Source organism: Diadema antillarum, unplaced genomic scaffold (genome assembly GCF_040938485.1).
Source record: "Diadema antillarum isolate AM-2024a unplaced genomic scaffold, OU_Dant_1.0 seq00002098_RagTag, whole genome shotgun sequence".
Classification (NCBI taxonomy): Eukaryota; Metazoa; Echinodermata; class Echinoidea; order Diadematoida; family Diadematidae; genus Diadema; species Diadema antillarum.
The window spans coordinates 196,565-213,926 of record NW_027272742.1 but is presented as its reverse complement, the minus strand read 5'-3'; the positions used below and the strand labels follow the sequence as shown (position 1 = coordinate 213,926).

At 38.7% G+C, this 17,362-nt stretch overlaps 1 protein-coding gene across 1 annotated transcript; it reads right to left on the bottom strand.

Moving 5' to 3' along the window:
• Nucleotides 1–2,750: 2,750 nt before the first annotated feature.
• Nucleotides 2,751–15,175, bottom strand: LOC139713929 (acyl-CoA dehydrogenase family member 11-like). Its single transcript, XM_071625648.1, has 12 exons — nt 14,848–15,175; nt 13,845–14,077; nt 12,356–12,458; nt 11,322–11,439; nt 9,716–9,858; nt 8,643–8,792; nt 7,419–7,513; nt 6,380–6,479; nt 5,411–5,551; nt 4,312–4,404; nt 3,421–3,773; nt 2,751–2,868 (listed from the first exon to the last, which is right to left on the bottom strand). The coding sequence occupies exons 1-12, from the start codon at nt 15,133–15,135 to the stop codon at nt 2,751–2,753; spliced, it is 1,935 nt and encodes a 644-aa protein (XP_071481749.1). The 5' UTR covers nt 15,136–15,175.
• Nucleotides 15,176–17,362: the final 2,187 nt, after the last annotated feature.

The window sequence follows — 17,362 nt, the reverse complement described above, 5'->3', positions numbered from 1 at the left end:
ATGAGAGTTTGCATCGACATACTGACACCAGACAATAATCTTTATCCCAATCTGACATGTAACAAGGGAATTAAATTGTATCTCGTAATAAAGGCATTATGATACAAATACAAAGTAGTAATCTATATTTAGCTGCTTTTTCCACTTTTTTTTCCTCCACACACACTTTTTAAAGTCCTTGGCTATCTCGTTCCTCAGCTGATGTTGGGTTTTATTGCAATGCTGACTCGAAAAGACACAAAATTAAAGAAAAAAAAAAGACCTGTACAAAACCAAGCCATACACACCACATACACACATTAATCTACAACTGTATCACCTCCAATTCTCCCTTATTATCTATACCAGTTATTTGTTTGGGGACTCCAGTTACAGCGAGATACCCTGAACACCAGTAAGTTGCTACATCCATTATGTACAAATGTGTAGAACTCCAGACTGTGGCTAAACATAAACCCCTATTGCAGGTGAGAAAGTTGTCTTTATTTCAGTCTCATATATCAAGCATATTTGATAAGTGAATTCAGAAATATTTATGTGTACACTCACATTAAAGCCACCAGACTATTAAGCCGTTGAGGACGGACTGATTTTGCTACAACACGCATTTCCCATAGACACTTGCCAAAGTATACTCGGGACTCGTCCTCAACGAGTTAAGTCTGAATATTCAGTTTATTCATGGGTTTCTGAGTGTTATTACTAAGCAAGTCATATACAATGTATGTGCAGAGAGAGATGGGGGAGGGGAGTTCTATTTGTTTCCAATACAAGCTTTCCACAGATTCCTCCCTTTCATAGCCACCTCTTGTCATAGCCTAACAATCAGTCCACACATAGAGTGGCCCATAGTACGCTGTTTACTACATGTTACAGATGCCAAACTTTACATACACGGCATAACAAGTCACTCGGCTTTATATGACCGAGTGCAACACCACTGCATGTTTTGCATGTGTAATGTGTACACAAAGTTTGTCTCGTAGTGAGTCCCCTAAGTATATATTGGGAAGTTGATCACTTACCTCCATTCTTTAAATTTTGTTGTAACTACAAAAAGGAATGTGAGACCTATTCTACTCATAAAATCCTCCTGTCCCTTTGAAATCTCATTATGTGCTTCTGAAATGAACTTGCTAGATCGAGTAAGTTGTGCCGCAGACATGCAAGGTAAAAAGTCACTACCCTGGAAAATGTTTTCGGAATAATGAAGCATTATGTTCGTATTTGTAATGATGGGGTTTGCCTATACATCAAAGTTAGATGGACATTCACACCAGACCAACCCAAGATGTGACACAGGGGGACTGGTTTCAGCAACTTTGTGAAACAGTGGAGCAGTAGGTCTCATATGCAAGAAGAAGAAAAACGACAGCAGAAAAATGTGATGATCCCCTGGCCTAAAAACCCTCGGGAACGTCATCATCCATCAATCCCATATAAATTCTTGCCATGCTATGAGCCTATTCACAAATTGTTCATGAACAAATATAAGGAAGTAAAGTCAAAGTTCTCCAAGTCCTTCCTTTCTCACCTGAAACTTCAGCAATTGAAGTTCTAAACACACACTTCCACACTGACTCATCTAGCTTCATCTCAGAGATTCTTGTCAGGCCAGTCATCATGTACTGTCAGAATGGCCTGGCACTCCAATCAAGTCATTCACACTATAACACATCAAAGTCTACACTTGCATTATGAACGGTAAGGAAGTGCTAATTGTACTCAGCTGTTACTTGCCACACTCTTTCACTGGCATTCACTTCAGTCCCTATTAAACCTAAAACTTGGAGGTTCAAGTTTGATAGACCATTTCCTATGTACCAGTACTGCACTCCCTTGAGGAGGCCGCTGTGGTGATACAAAAAGATTTAGAAAAGGAATTTTTATGTGCCTTATTTTTCGAGCTCGGCTGGGTAAGATGTATTTTGCCCATCTTTTATTTTGTAGATGGTCAAGATGATATGGCAAACACTTCAAACGGCTAACCAATGTCATGGTGGTTAAGGACTTTTGCCACAATTATTACAGTAAAAGGTACGGTAACTGATATGCTTTATGACAGCAAATCTACTTTTGCTACAGTACAAGCGAACGCGAAAAAATACAAATAACATTACAGTAATACCCCTATAATATGCTTACCTTGAACCGAAAATGTAAAATGATATTACACCTATAATGCAAACAAGCAATAAAACTGACATGCTTTTATTTCCCTGTTTGTTGCATGTCATGTGAAATGTACGAAAATTTTTATCCTGAGAAAATTTCTACATTTTACAGTTCTTTATCCTTCACTTACATCGAGTTGTAGAACTGCGTGGCTCAGGAAAAAAAGCATAGCAAATGATTTAATAATATGATTTCAGTCCATCGATGAACAGGCATTTCACATCAGTGATGCCACCTGTTCATACAAAGCGCATATTACTTATAACTTCAGCTGCATTCATATGTACACAGACAATCCGGAATACATGTCCTGAGAAGGAAAAGGAAGACAAAAGGAAAAGACAATAGAAATGGAAAAGAGCAAAGGGAGATGGAAGAAACATGGAGGAGGAATGATATCAGAAAGAGGAGAGTGAAAGAGGAGAGCAGGAGAGGAGAGGTTGCAAAGAAAGCCAAGCCACATGATGCACTAATGGGCAAGTAGAGCACAGCATGGGCTGCGGAGTGGATTAAATCCCTGCTTGTTGGCCAGTAGAATCACACTGGACAGAGCCGTGATATGGGAAGCATTCTCCTCAGCCCTTTTGTTGGTAGCCGTCCATGACGATGCGGTAGTCCAGTGAGCTGGAGTCTATGGAATAGGCTCCCCGCTGGGCCTGGCTGGAGACTGGACACAGGTCTTGGCTACACCACCTGCATTGTGCAAACCACAGATAAAATTAAAACAAAACAAAACAAAAATATCGGTAGAGAGTTGCTTAAAGAAAGGTTGCTTGGTGTACTAGACAAATATAGTGTTCTCCCATCTCATCTATCCTAGAAATACTTCAGAGGCGCTCTCAATCTCTCTGTACAAAATATCAGCATTTATACCCAGCCATTTCTCTTTTCTCTGTACACCAAAACAGTGACTTCCTCCCTATTACTATATGCTTTCATCATAATTCATTTCCCATCATCACTGTCTACCATTCTTTGTTCTCTCTTTCTTGTTTTTAACTAATTTATGCTTATTTACACCAATAAAAAAAAATACAAACATAAAATGCAATGCAGTACCAAGGAAGTGTCCTGCAAATGAACAAGCATGGCACCAGCAGATGCCATACATCAATAAATACATAAATTTACATAGCTGGTGTTAAAATACATGCATATATTGAATAATGTTATCGAGCTCTGGAAGCTGATGCCAATTTCTAAAACTATGAATGCACTGAAATGATGACAAAAGGAATACTGTACCTCTTTGCAACAGACACATCTTCCTCCGTGGCATGCTTCCATCCTGCGTGCTCCAGCAGCAGCAGACCGACGTAGGTCCTGCCTATGCTGTAGGCAAAATCCCTGGCAGCCATCTCCAGGTAAGCTGGGTCCTGATTGGTCGATGCCACCACGAAGCTCTGCAGGCTGTTGCAGGCCTGGCCAATGAGCTGGGCTGTGTCTTGGATGTCCTGGTTAGAGGCCTGGAGGAACGGCGTCAGGCGAGTCTGGACCTGGCCGAAGAAGGAACTCATTGTTTGACCGCGGCTCTTCACGATTGATCGTAGGACGTCCAGTGACAGAATGTTTGTTGTGCCTTCCCAGATGCTGAGGACCTGAAGAGGTTAGAGGTCAATCACATCTAAATCAACCTGTTATGCTATCTATTTCCCCTTTAAACTGTAGAGCCAGATCAAGCAATAGAGTAGACGAGACATTGTTGAATTGTATTGCAAAATTGGCTTTGTCCGCCCTGGTTGGCCTAGCAACCTAGGAAAATTGTTTTGCTGCTTGACATAGAAGCACAGCAAGCAAGAATCGACAAGGCATAATTATGTTATTATTGCCATGCTGCTGCTGTTGTTGCTGATACTACAGCTATAAATACTACTACTAGGAAACCTGAGTTGTAACGAGGTCGCCACAACCACCTATTTTACTCCATTATGACTGGTACCTCATTATAAACGAACTAAAAAAGAAACCAATGATATACAGTCATGAAAATCGGGACCGCCGAATTCAACTTGTTAGATAGGTACCTCATTGTAAGCCAGCTTGTTATAACAGGTTTTCCCCGTAACAGCAACAACATCAATTTATGTATTGTTAAGCCATAATGATGATGATGACAATAGTCACAGGGGTTCTCACCTGTGCATCCCTCAGCATGACAGGAAAGCCGGTGTCTTCAATGTATCCCTGTCCACCGATGCTCTCCAGTCCCTCAGACACAGTACTCACAGCCTGTGGAGGGATGCAGCGAGACAGGGTGGAGGTTTTCATTGATGTGCAGTCAGAAGTTGGATGCAATTGCTTGCAATGCCTTCACAATCAGTTACATTCATACCTTACATGATATTCGATGACACCTTTTACACATGCCTCAGATGAGTCAAGTTTATGAGTAAAATTGGCTGGAAAACTTGAAACAGAAAATTGAGCACAATCATTGAATTACAGTATGTGTATTTCTCGTACCCATTTCAAAGAGATCAATAAAAATGCAAAGTCTCAGTACATCATGATGCAGACACAATTTTTTGTATGTGAATTAAGCAGCAGACTGGCACAGCTGCATATTACAACTCCGGTATACTTAGTGACAGCAGTCTCTTGTGGTATGTGTTTGTCAAATCTATGTCTGACAGTCAGTATGTTGCGTGATTTATCTCTTGATGTGGACATTTGTATCTTAGCCTCCTGTCAAAGATACATTCACTGCTATTAATGCAACAAGACATCACCCATACACTACAGATAATGTACAGAATACCTTGCAGCAAGTGGATGCAGCAAGTGTATTAGTTGGTAGACCTTTGTGAGCAAATACCCAAATTCATAAAGCTAAAATAGAATGATACAAGAACTCACACATGTACACACACACACACACACTTTCACCTATATTCTAGGGATATTTATTGATACCATTCATCTCAATTCCATGACGAAGAAATGATGCATGTAAACAAAAAGAGATAAGTATGAAACTAACACTGCATTGCACAAATATGCAGTTCCTTCACTACAAATGCTCTTGCATATCACACACAGAACACAACAAATCAAATGTGTCTGAAGTTTGAATGAAATCACCTTTCTATGTATTCACATAATATGCACCACATAGGGGAAGATGGATAGATTATTTGCTTGACTTTGAGTCACTTGTTTGATAATATAGCAGAGTTATAGAACACACAGCACTCACTCCCCCCCCCCCCCAAACACACATTAGAAACATGCTCACCTGTTTGCCAGTGTAGAGCTTGAGGATAGGAACCAGGAGTCGCAGGAGATTGAGGTCATCCTCCGTGGCCTCTCCTGCCTCCTCCTTCCCAAGGAGGTGTGCAGCATCCAGGAGGAAGGCCATGGCTCCCCGTGTCTCCACCTATAGAGAAGTCATGTGATGTGAGCACTCCATCTATCTTTCTATAATTCATTGGGGGTGCACTGTATAGAGGACTGAAGTGATGATGTCACAGTCTTTGGTACAGCTTGGGTTGGACCCATGTGAAAGCATCGTGAGCAACAAAAGCGTTCACAGTATACAATATTTTGGCCAACTGGTGAGGCTGCTTAGAACCAGTTTCCATGGTGATGAATGTCTACGACATCACCCTTTGGTACTCTATTTCTATTATCAAATTGATCAAGTTTCCAGTCAGTCATGTAAGGTGAATTTCGCCTGTTCTTAACTTTGATTGTAACACATAACAAGTAAAAAACTGGTGCACTTTTATTTTTGCATGAGTTTCAAGTCGCGAGTTGTGCGAAAAATTCCATTTTTACAGTACTTGATACTTCATTTACAGCAAGTGGCAACGCTGTTTGGCTCAGGAAATAAAGCATTAGCAAATGGTTACTAATCATATGATTTCAGTCCATTGATGAACATCAGTGATGCCACCTATTTACAAAGTAAAGCACATTATTATTACTTATTACTTAAGCTGCATTCATAAGTATACAGACAAATCCACAATACATGATGAAATGAAAAAGAAAAGAAAGACGAAAGGAAAAGACAATAGAAAAAGGAAGGAGAAAACTAAGGGAGATGGAAGAAAAATGGAGGAGGAATGATAACAGAAAGAGGAGGGTGAAAAAAAAATGGTAGAGGAGAGGTAGCATAGAAAGCCAAGCCATATGGCAGGCTGATGAATGACTAATTTTGTTTGTATTTCTCTATTTTGTTAAGTTTGGTTTTGGTCCTCACCTCCATCCTGCTGAGTGTCTGGACGTGCAGAGGCCAGTCTACTATCAGCTTTCCAAAAGCCTTCCTCCTGAAGGCATAGTCCCTCGCATAGTGAACAATCCTGAAAAGCAAAAATAACATTCCACTTGTTTAAATCCCTTCATACCCAATGTCATCATCATTTCATCTTTGCACAAAATTGTGCACAGAGAAGACAAGAAGGGAAGATCCAATATCCCCTCTTCTCAACATCCCATGTATTTGACATCTCAGGTCCAAGAAGGCAAGACGGCCAGTTGTGGGATTGTATCATCTTCACTTCTCATATTCGAGGTGAGAAGACGGGATCTAACAGTCATATCTCGTCTTCTCGCCTCCTTGTGCTTGAGAACTTGAAAGGACGAGATCTCCGATCCCACCTTTATTCCCTTCTTGGACTTGAAAAGTTGATGAACAAGATCTTGGTCGTCATCTCTGACATCTTGAACTCTAAAAGGCAGGGAAGATCGAGGGGGCAAGAAATTTTCTTGTCTTTTCTGGGAACTTATAAGCATCCATACTGTCGTAATTTAGTAAAGTGAATATGGCTCCCTGATTGAGGAGATGAAATGAGAATGGGCATACCATGGGTTAAACAAAACTAAGGAAATCTGACATTCTTTGTACACTATGAACTTGCTTACTACAGAGAAATCATGTATAGTCAGGATTTCTACAAATTCCCTATATCCCCAAATTTGTCCATGTATACAGCTGTAACTATCTTCTCAAAATTTCATAACTACTATTAATGTTATGATAATTATTGTTATCATATATTATGATTATCATCGTTATCATCATTGATCTTCTAAAAACTGAACTATCCATCTGATAAACCACACTGAAGCGGACATGAGTATAAATATCTGTCAACCATCAGTACGAGTCCAACGAATAAAGAAAACTCTCGTCTCTGCCAGGACGCCTTTGGGCGCCTTTGAATGTTTCTACAAATAAATGGTGCTACATAAATGCTGTTTCATCATCAAGGTAAAAAAAATTGCAGTTTGTGCAATACCTCCTCATTGCAGCGACTGCTGATGCAGCGTTGTGGTAGCGAGTGATGGTCAGCATGGGGGCAATGGAGGCCACGCCTTGACCGGGAACAGACACCTGTATTAAAGAAAAGGGTCATTTCGCTGACATCATTTTGATGAGATAATCTCAATGTGACTGACCATGAGCATACAGCTCAGGTATAATACATTGTACACTAGGGCTTTGACAAAGTATAGCAAAACAACAACAACAACAATATATTATATGATGAGAAGCACAGACCTGGGTCCCGTTTCATAAAACTTGTTATCAGTGACAAGTTGTCATAGTTGTTATAAGCTACAGAAATCCTTGCATCTGACTAGCTAAGAGCAAATTTGTCACAGAAATGTGGCAGTTGTCACTGATGACAAGTTTATGAAATGGGACTCAGATGAAACTATGATGAACTAGTGCACATAGCTCAAGACAATATCAGTCACACCTTCAAAGCATAATTTACCATTTTGGAAGAAACAAAAACCTAGCATTAGTGCTTTAAAATAGTCCTAAAATGTGAGTTAGGGATAAAAACAGCCACTGTAAAAATTTGAACCAGTATAATCGATGTTAAGTATTGTTGAATACACAAAATGTGAACAATAGTTATAATAAAAATGTTTCCAGACTAAACCATCTGAAGTTATGGTTTATTGAGAAAAATACTGATACCTCCTTATATTCTAGCCAGGCTTTATTGTGAAAATTGTATGTAGTAGGATGTTTTGTGATACTACAGACCTACGTGTGTACATATGCATCAAATGTAATATCTTGAACATTTTTTTTTTTTTCAAATCACTGTTCCAAAAGGTAATCAGGACCTTTAACTTGGAGTTTCAAAACAAAGTAGTGACCAGTAAATTTAGCAAGAAGCAAGTAAGTTATTACATCACATTGTTCTCTCTGAATAGGTATCAAGGCTACTGCAGATCAATGAGGAATAGTCAACTCTTTGCAATACTACACCCTTTACTTTTGGAAATCAAGCTACCCCATAGATGGCATGGAATGCTAAGTATATACTTGCTACAAGTGTAATTGTCAGTCAGAGAGAGCACTTGATGCTATGAAAAAGGTAATCACTATACATGTCTAAATTTCTAGTAGGTGCGATATTTTTCAGACTGGAATCACAAGGCGCAGTGATTGACAGTTATCTTTGATTCCCAAAGTGTAGGGCTAAATACACCCTGTGTCTCACCAAGTGGGCCACTGTACCATCCAGAAGCAACTCTGCTGTCGGCAGCTGCCTGGTGCCGAGCTTGTTCTTCATTGTCTGCACCTCGATGCCATTCAGTGCGCCCTCCGGAGTCCTTGTCTCTAGGTAGAAGAGGGACAGTCCTCTGGTTCCCTGCAGTGTTAGCACAGAACATGGATTGCACAATGACAGCTGGTACATTGTAAGTTTCCCATTTACTAGACTATGTAAAGAGTATGGTTCTGTGATATTTGCTCCTCCGACGATTGCTCCATGAAATAGCTGTATGGTAAGCCAAATATAAGACCTACCCACACACATAACCCAAGCCCTAATCCTAATCCCCATATCAACCTAAACCTAAAACCCTAACCCTAACTTGAAGTCCTTGGAGAAAATTAAAATGGAGCAATTGTTTCAGGAGCAAAATAATATCGTGTCATCAAAGAGTACAATCAGTTCATTTTGAAGGATTCACAGTTCAGCATACATATTGTCAATACATAATGCAGAATTGCAACATTCTGAATAAAGGCACGTTGAATTTTCTTTGCTAAATAAACATTTCACTGTGTACATACAGGTACCTCCTACTTTAAAAAAAAAAATGACATCCAAATATAAAGATTGAGTAAATGCAGTAATATAAGTAGAACACATTTGAATGAAAGTTTGAGGAAAATAACACAAGCCGTTCAAAAGTTATGAATTTTCATAGTTTTGGCACTGCAATCGCTGGATGAAAAGACTGCTACAGTTTGTGATGTCACACATGGAAAATGAGATAATAGAAAAAATACAGAGAATTCCACAAAATGTCATTTTCCTAAAAAGTGCACATTCCCTCTTCTTGATGCTGACAAATTTTAATGGTTATGCAATTTTGCCTGTTTTCCAAAGGTAAGTGAAGCTGTTTTGCATTATGATAGAAAAATGAATGCCCCCACTACAGAAACCCAACCCTGAAACAAACATCCCCCAAAGAAAGACAGAAAAACAAACAAACAAACAAGCAGACAAAAAAGACACAATGCTGAAAACAATATTTCTTGATAAAGATGAAAGTGTCCACAAACCTCCTGATACTGGCCATTCTCGTCAACAATTCTGGCTAGGGCCAATGTCATATCACAGTCAGTTGCCGATGAGAACCACTTGTAGCCATGGAGATGGAATGTACCATCCACTTGTGGGTAGGCTAGTGTCTCCGTCCCTCCTGCTGTTCAATTTTGTTTCCGCAACAAATAATATTAATATGGAACACAAGGCAAGGATTTTAAAACGTACAAGTATGACTTCATGACTTCAAATGAGAAGCTGCTGAAAACTGCTTATCAAATAGTGGCAAGCCAGTGGGGTAAAAATAGAGTCAAAAGGGGCCTATGCTTTTACGCAATCCCAGCACAATCTTTGTAGAGGAAAAAATGAGACATGAAATTTAAATGCTTCATTGGTTTAATATATCTTACATCTGACTTTTCAAAAATGTCTACCACACTGTTGAAGTGACTTTACCCTTTGTGACCTTTGAATCAGAAAACAAACAAGAAGTAGACAAAAGCGATCTTTCCATGGTAAGGTCAGATCTGAAAGTGCAGCTACTCTTCTTTCTTTTCAAAAGTCCTGAAACTTGACACACTCCTCAACACACGCTACTCATGATAACTCTATAGAATCAAAGCTTTTACAGAGTGTATTGACTCTTTGTGATCTAGTCACGAACATTTCCTTTTCTTCATGACCAGAGACTCTAAAACAATGTCAGACTTTAGGAAACATGAGCCTACAAAAACTGTCAACAAACACCAACAACCCAACACTACTTTCACTTCTTTTCAAGTGTCTAAACTACATATTTAGACAAAAGAACTTCTTTAAAAACACTGGAACTAAAAACAAAAAAGAGTTGCATTCTATGACCTGGGAAATTGACTTCTGTACTGACTCCTGTGAGTCTTTGTGTCTTTTTGTGATGCACTCATGAGCAAATATATTGTTAAAGCCCCTTTGAAATACTTTTTGTCCGGTGGAATATTGTACTGTTACGAGGAAGAGGTTGTCATTGCTAAATTATTGACTATGAACAGTATTTTGAGAGTTTTTGATATTTTCTTAACAAAGAATGGCACATTATGGGATGATGAGTTCATAGTGTCATCTCATTTGCATGGTTGCCCCTGATATCATTCTTTTGCATGATTCTATCATTCTGCAATGTCCACTGATTTCATTTTCCTCAAGGTATTGATGTTATTGGGACAGTATAGTATTGATGGAGATGAGGATTGGGCTTTTAACTTTTTGAGAGATACCAAGAAACCACTTATGAAATAGTATTAAAAGCAGACCAATCTAAGAGGAATTCAAAGTTTATTTAATAAAAATCGGTTTTGAAATGGCTGAGACATCCAAAAACAAAGTAAAACAAAGCAATGATAATATAAAAGTTGGGTCCCGTCTTTTGATAGGATCGCCCTGTTTTTGATATCTCAGCCATCTCAACATCAATTTTTATCACATAAACGTTAAATTCCTCTTGGAAGTACATGCTCTTTCATATTTCATAAGAGGCTTCTCGTTATCTAACCCAAAAATGTAAGAAACCTTCAATTAGGTTTCGATTAAAACTATACAATCCCTTTAGGTATATCATGAGAGAGCTTTCCTACTTTAGGTACTCACCTACATCTGATCCTCCCCGTCTCTCTGTCATCCACTGTCCTGATGTCCAGAAATGTTGTGGGTCCCTGGTAGTCAGGTGAGAAAATGCCCCACCCATAAGCTCTGAGAGTGCATCATCCTGCATTAAAAAAAAAAAAAACCAGATAAAACAAATTAAAAATCAAATTTATCAATAATTCATGCTAACACAAAAGGATTAATACTAATTCTAAAAGAGTAAAAAAAAAACCCAAAACAAAACATATCTCCCTAAAAGAAAAAAAAAAACACATCAAAAACCAAAAACTTAACGGGGACGCAAACCCACAGAGCAATGTGGATTGAGTTAAAGCAGCAATATACGTAGAACACATCAGTGAAAGTTTGAGGAAAATCAGACAATCGATGCACTCAATCCACATTGCTCTTTGGGCTAGCATTCCCTTTAAGGAATTTCAATGCAATGTGCACTTGACTGGGATGCCTCCAACTCCTCATGCAAATGTTATGTGCAAGTACTATTACAAGTAAGGCCCTTAATTTGCATTTACAAAAAAAAAATTGCTGCTCCTGACCACTACCATGGGCATAGAGAAAATTCATGAGATAATTTTGCCTCCCTGGACCATTTATCTTGTTCAAATTGCACTAACACAGAAAGTATATGGTACAGGACATATCAATGGAGATCTTGAAATGGCTAAAAATATGCTGCTAGCACTATTCGGGACTGAACGCACTTTGAAAACACAACAACAACAGAAGTAAAAAAAAAAAGACATCCCCCAAAGAATCATCAAAAAGGGGACACTCTAGACAATATAACCAGGACCACATCATGATTAATTGATCTCACAGAATTATTTTTTATATTTTTATTTTATCTTGATAGATCTATAGATTTATCTTGATATCTGCATAGTTCAGGTTCCAACCGCTGCAAGCAAGTGTGCACGGCAAATCAAAACTACATGAATTTTCCTTCAGCAGTTTAATACAGTATGATTATAAAGGTAACTGTGACTTTAAATAAATTTTAGCAACAGTACTGTCACCTTCTTGAAGACTTTTGCAGCACCATCCGTCATGGCCAGGGGGCAGGAGTAGAGGCCTGATGAGGGGGAATAGAGGATGATCTTGGCTGCCTGGTATAGACGACTGCGGAAGAAAACGGACTGGATGATCAGTGTTCAGTGCTAAATGCTTGCAGGGTCACATCAATGTTATGAGCTCTCCTATGTTGCCTTCTTTTTGTAATCAAAGAGAAAAATAGGTGCATTAATTTTTATCTCTCTTTCAGACTGAATTGCATAGAGGCACATGGGAGTCACTGCAATGGTGCTACCCCCCCCCCCTTTCCCCACAAAAACACCCCCAACACATACACTGTATTGCCATCTCATCTCAGACAACTTAACATCTGAAAATATTTTATTTTGCTGGTTGTTATACAGTACTTAGTTGTTCTTATTTTTGCTAACGTTCTACACAAACAATTAGGTTTGATTATGATATGCACTAGGAAGGTTATATAATAGCTGGGGCTGATATCTATTGGTACAAGCACTTCCCAAATCCCCCATTGTCTTGATACGAAACACAGTTAAATGCAATATAGTACATGTACTTGAATATGTCGAAAATGGACATTTAAAGGGAACGCAAACCCAAAATGCAATGTGGATTGAGTGAAAGCAGCAACATCAGCTGAACATATTAGTGAAAATCGGACAATCGATGCGAAAGTTATGAATTTTTAAAGTTTTGGTGTTGGAACCACTGGATGAGGAGACTACTAGAGGTTATGACATATGAGTGGACAAAATTACAAAGAAAATATAAAGGAAATTCAACAAAAATTCACTTTTCTAGCATAATGAAAGAGCACTTGACAAACCGCTTTCAGAAAGCAGGGGGAATAATTGCTACCCTTAACATATGTCAGTATCAAGTTGATGGATTTGTAGTTTTCATGAAAAATGAATTTTTGTGGAATTTTCTTTATACTTTCTTTATACTGTTGTCCACTCATACGTCATAACCTCTAGTAGTCTCCTCATCCAGCGGTTCCAACACCAAAACTTAAAAAATGCATAACTTTTGCATCGATGGTCCGATTTTCTTCAAACTTTCACTGATGTGTTCTACTAACGTTGCTGCTTTCACTCAATTCATATTGCTCTTTGGGTTTGCCTTCCCTTATAAATGTATTCTACATTGTAATTGCAGCATGTTCTGATACAGCTGATATCTCAGGATGACCACACTCCAGCACTGATCATACTTACAGGTTAATGATAACACACATTTACACCAGCTACTGATGTTGATTTGTCCGAGATTAAAACATGTAACTATAAGAACAACAATAAAACAAAACAAACAAATTCTATAACAAAACTAAAACATGATCTACATTATACCACATATCTATGTAATGTTGGCTGTGCCTGTGAAGAGTGTTCTATCAAAGTATTTGGGGAACTAGTAATGGAATTCAACTGATGATGAATATTTTATTTTGCAATTGGTCAAAATGTTTACCTCCATGGACCAAAGTTTCTCTCGTATGGAATGGCGACAATCCCTTCCTCAGCTGAGATAACCTTCTGCTTTTTCCATGCCTCACACGTGATGATGTCATCAATGCGATTGCCCCAGGCATCGAAATGCCTCACGTACGGCTGACTCCGCTCGCACTCGTGACCAAGGTCGGTGATCTCATCGCAGACCCTCTGCCCAAATCGTTCCAGATCATCAACAATAGGACCAAGGACCTGATTGAGTGATATGACAAGTTTGTGAGTGTCTTTGCGGAGTGTAAAATCAAACTGCACAATGCACAATTTTCATATCTGCTGCCCACTTGTGTAAAATGGTAGTTTAGCTGTACCAGCTCATTCAATGATGTGCTTGAAATGTGTGGGTATGAATCATGCAGTAAACAAAATCAAATAAATGTTGAGAACCAGAACGGTCTGGCAAATTTGAAAGCTAGCTCATCATTCATCTGCAGGCAGACAGATGTTCCTCCACTTAAGTTTTGAAGATAGCCATTTGGCAGCCAGGTGTTTTCCAACAAATACTTAAAATCACACATAAAACTTACATGTATTGTTCATGGAAATTGTATCTCAGAGCATTCTCTTGCAGCATGATACACCATCCAGTACGATTAAGTACTTATTGACCCTTTGTAATGAAAAAAAAAAAGCAAAATGATACAAACATTTCATGTATCATTTAATCACTTCTCATTCTGGAGAATTTCACCCAATTAAAGGAGTTTGATAGTTCAATGATTAAACAGTTAAGTGTAGACACCAACATCTACACTACTAGACACTACAGTACCGGTACGTGTATTGTTACATAGACCTACATGTTGTGGTAGGCCAAATTGATGTTGGTCATGTAATTATGGTAATGACCGTAATGACTAATGTCAATGACATGTACGTGGTAAGTCATGAACTCTGGGCAATAAACGAATATGATAGGACCCTAAATGAGGGATCGTTTTTGAAAGGCATTCACTCATACTTACTGCAGATGGCATATATCTTTGCAAATACGCTTGCAAAGGCGCGTCTTCTAAATACACATTTCCAGTGCGTGGTTTCTCCTGGTAAAAACTTCCTCGCTGAGCTCTTCTGAACGGTGGGGATCGTGGTCGGGAGTGGTCCGGCTGCGAAAGAGAGTCGCCATCCGCTGTAGTTGTCGTTGCTGCTTGAGACTTTGAAGGTAAAACGCCCGAGCTTTTGCTTCTTGAAATTCCTGAAATATTATGTAGTCGCCGGACCCCTTTCTCAATTTGCGTTAAATTTCTCCACATCGTGAAGAGTATGGAGATGGGCTAGGGCTCAATCAAGGTATCCTACACTCGACAAACTTTTTCAGAGAGAGATCCCCCAGGTTCGGCGAAGAAGCAAGACCAAAACATTACGTCACACCGACGGCCGGACAAAACACAAGGGAGTGTGCGCCATCTGTCGGCCGGTGTATGCACAGTCTAGAAGGACGGATTAAACCGGAAATTCAAAATCCAAATAAAAGTTAGTCTGATAAAAAAAGAGTAAAATCTTACGAGTTCAGCGGTAAAACTTTGACTGAAATCGGAGAATAATAATGGAGTTATGACGTTTTGAAGTTTTGCTAATTGCTGCAAAACAGTTCTTGTACATCGGATATTATGCAAATGAGTGAGCTAACCATGTCATACTACCCTCACAATTATTTTCTATTGATTGTGTACAAAAAATGACGGAATTTCAATGTTTTTCTTCATTGAAGTCTTAAACATGATGCTATATTCTGGTTAAATCACTTTGTCATTTGCATAATCATATTGACTGTACAAGAACTGTACCCCCCCCCCCCCAAAAAAAAAAAAAAATAGCGAAACTTCAAAATAGTCAAAACTTCCTTATTTTTCATCCGATTTCTATCAAAATTAATTATACCGTTGAACTCGTAATATTTTACTCTTTGCTATCAGACTAACTTATATTTGGACTGGATTTCCCCTTTAAGAAGAAATAAAACCAATTACTATAGTACATGTATATAGGCCTACGCCTACTACATATTGAATGAGTGAATGCAGCAATATCATTAGTATAAACCATCAGTGAAAGTTTGAGGTAAATCGGACAATCCATTCAAAAGATTTCAAAGTTTCAGTGCATGCCACCATAGATGCATTTTGGTCATCAAGACCGCTGGATGAGCTCTAGAAGACTTCTACGGATCATGGCGTTACTCATGGGAAATGATAACATAAAGAAATCATAAAGAAAATTAAACATTAGCCTTTTTTCACTGGACCACATACTAGCTCGAGGGTCAATTTTACTTAAAGTCGAGTTTGTGGGCCTCGTTCGTTTTGAAGTGTCTAGCTTGTGGGCTGTATGACTCAGGGGCTATGATATATGAATCGTGAGCAGTATGTCTTGTGGATGTCGATGTTCACTTTATAAAGTTGAGAAGGGACAACATCAAGAGGGACATTATAACGTTGGATGAAAAAAAAAGGATGAAAAGGAGGGAAATGACTGCTTTGGACTACTGATATAACATGGAAATCGAGTACCCGGCCGTATCAGCCAGTGGGACATATATAAGGATTCCCAAGTCAGACTGTTCAAAGTTTAGTATTGTTGATTGTTCAGTATTGAGTGGTTATTGAGTAGGTCAGGGCCTACTGGATATCATTGGAGAATATCATAAAAGCAATTTCAGTTGCGTAAACAGACGTATTATTTGATTTGCAGCGTTGGCCGTTTAGTTTTACAGATATACAAATTGAATAAAACAGGGCTAATGGCGCTATACCCTGAGGTAGACCGAATTGGGACGTGTGAGTGTCCGAGAGATTTGAATTTATAAGGTTCAGCTCAGTAAAATTTGGACAGAAGCTTATCGTGATCATTGCATCAAAACTTGAAAAAGGTCAATAAAATCAGCGACAGTCTATGGTATAGTTCGGTGCATTGAGTTTTTCGTATACGTCAGATTTTAAGCCAAAGTGTTATCCACTATTCAACTGTTCACCCTCATACTTAATTGACCTGATCTCACAGAAACACAATCATTATTTTGTATTCGTAGTTAATCTATGTTTGCTGTCTTTTGATAAAATAATATAAAGCGCTTCGAAATGTGTTTTATCTTAAGCGCTATATAAAGTTTCCATATTATTATTATTATTGTTATATCTACGATGCCGAAGGAAAGAGGACTGTCGATGGGAAATAAAGCATATACATCGATCAAATTCAGCTGAAATTAGTGAGTCTGTTGACAACAATAGGTTCCTGAGTTTTTCAAACATAAATGAGTGTCAGAGAAATTGGGCGATACTGAAAGAGCTAGTAGAGTGCTACTCCTCCCCCCCCCCCTTACTACGGCTGAAATAGACGTACACAAATATGACTGAGACGGCCAAGATAGATTTTCGCTAAAATAATTGCAAGCTTAATTTAATCAATGTTTTTGGGGAAATCAATTTTACGAAAACAAACAAACAAACAAACTTGACCATCAGAAAAAAAGTCCTTTTG

Bases quoted from the DNA above. Each gene is read 5' to 3' on its own strand.
- LOC139713929 (XM_071625648.1), bottom strand. From the start codon at position 15,135: ATGTGGAGAAATTTAACGCAAATTGAGAAAGGGGTCCGGCGACTACAT. The intron at 8,793-9,715 runs GTTTGTGGACAC...CTAACACTGCAG, and splicing joins AGAATGGCCAGTATCAGGAG to GGAACCAGAGGACTGTCCCT. The intron at 7,514-8,642 runs GTGAGACACAGG...TCTTTAATACAG, and splicing joins ATGGTACAGTGGCCCACTTG to GTGTCTGTTCCCGGTCAAGG.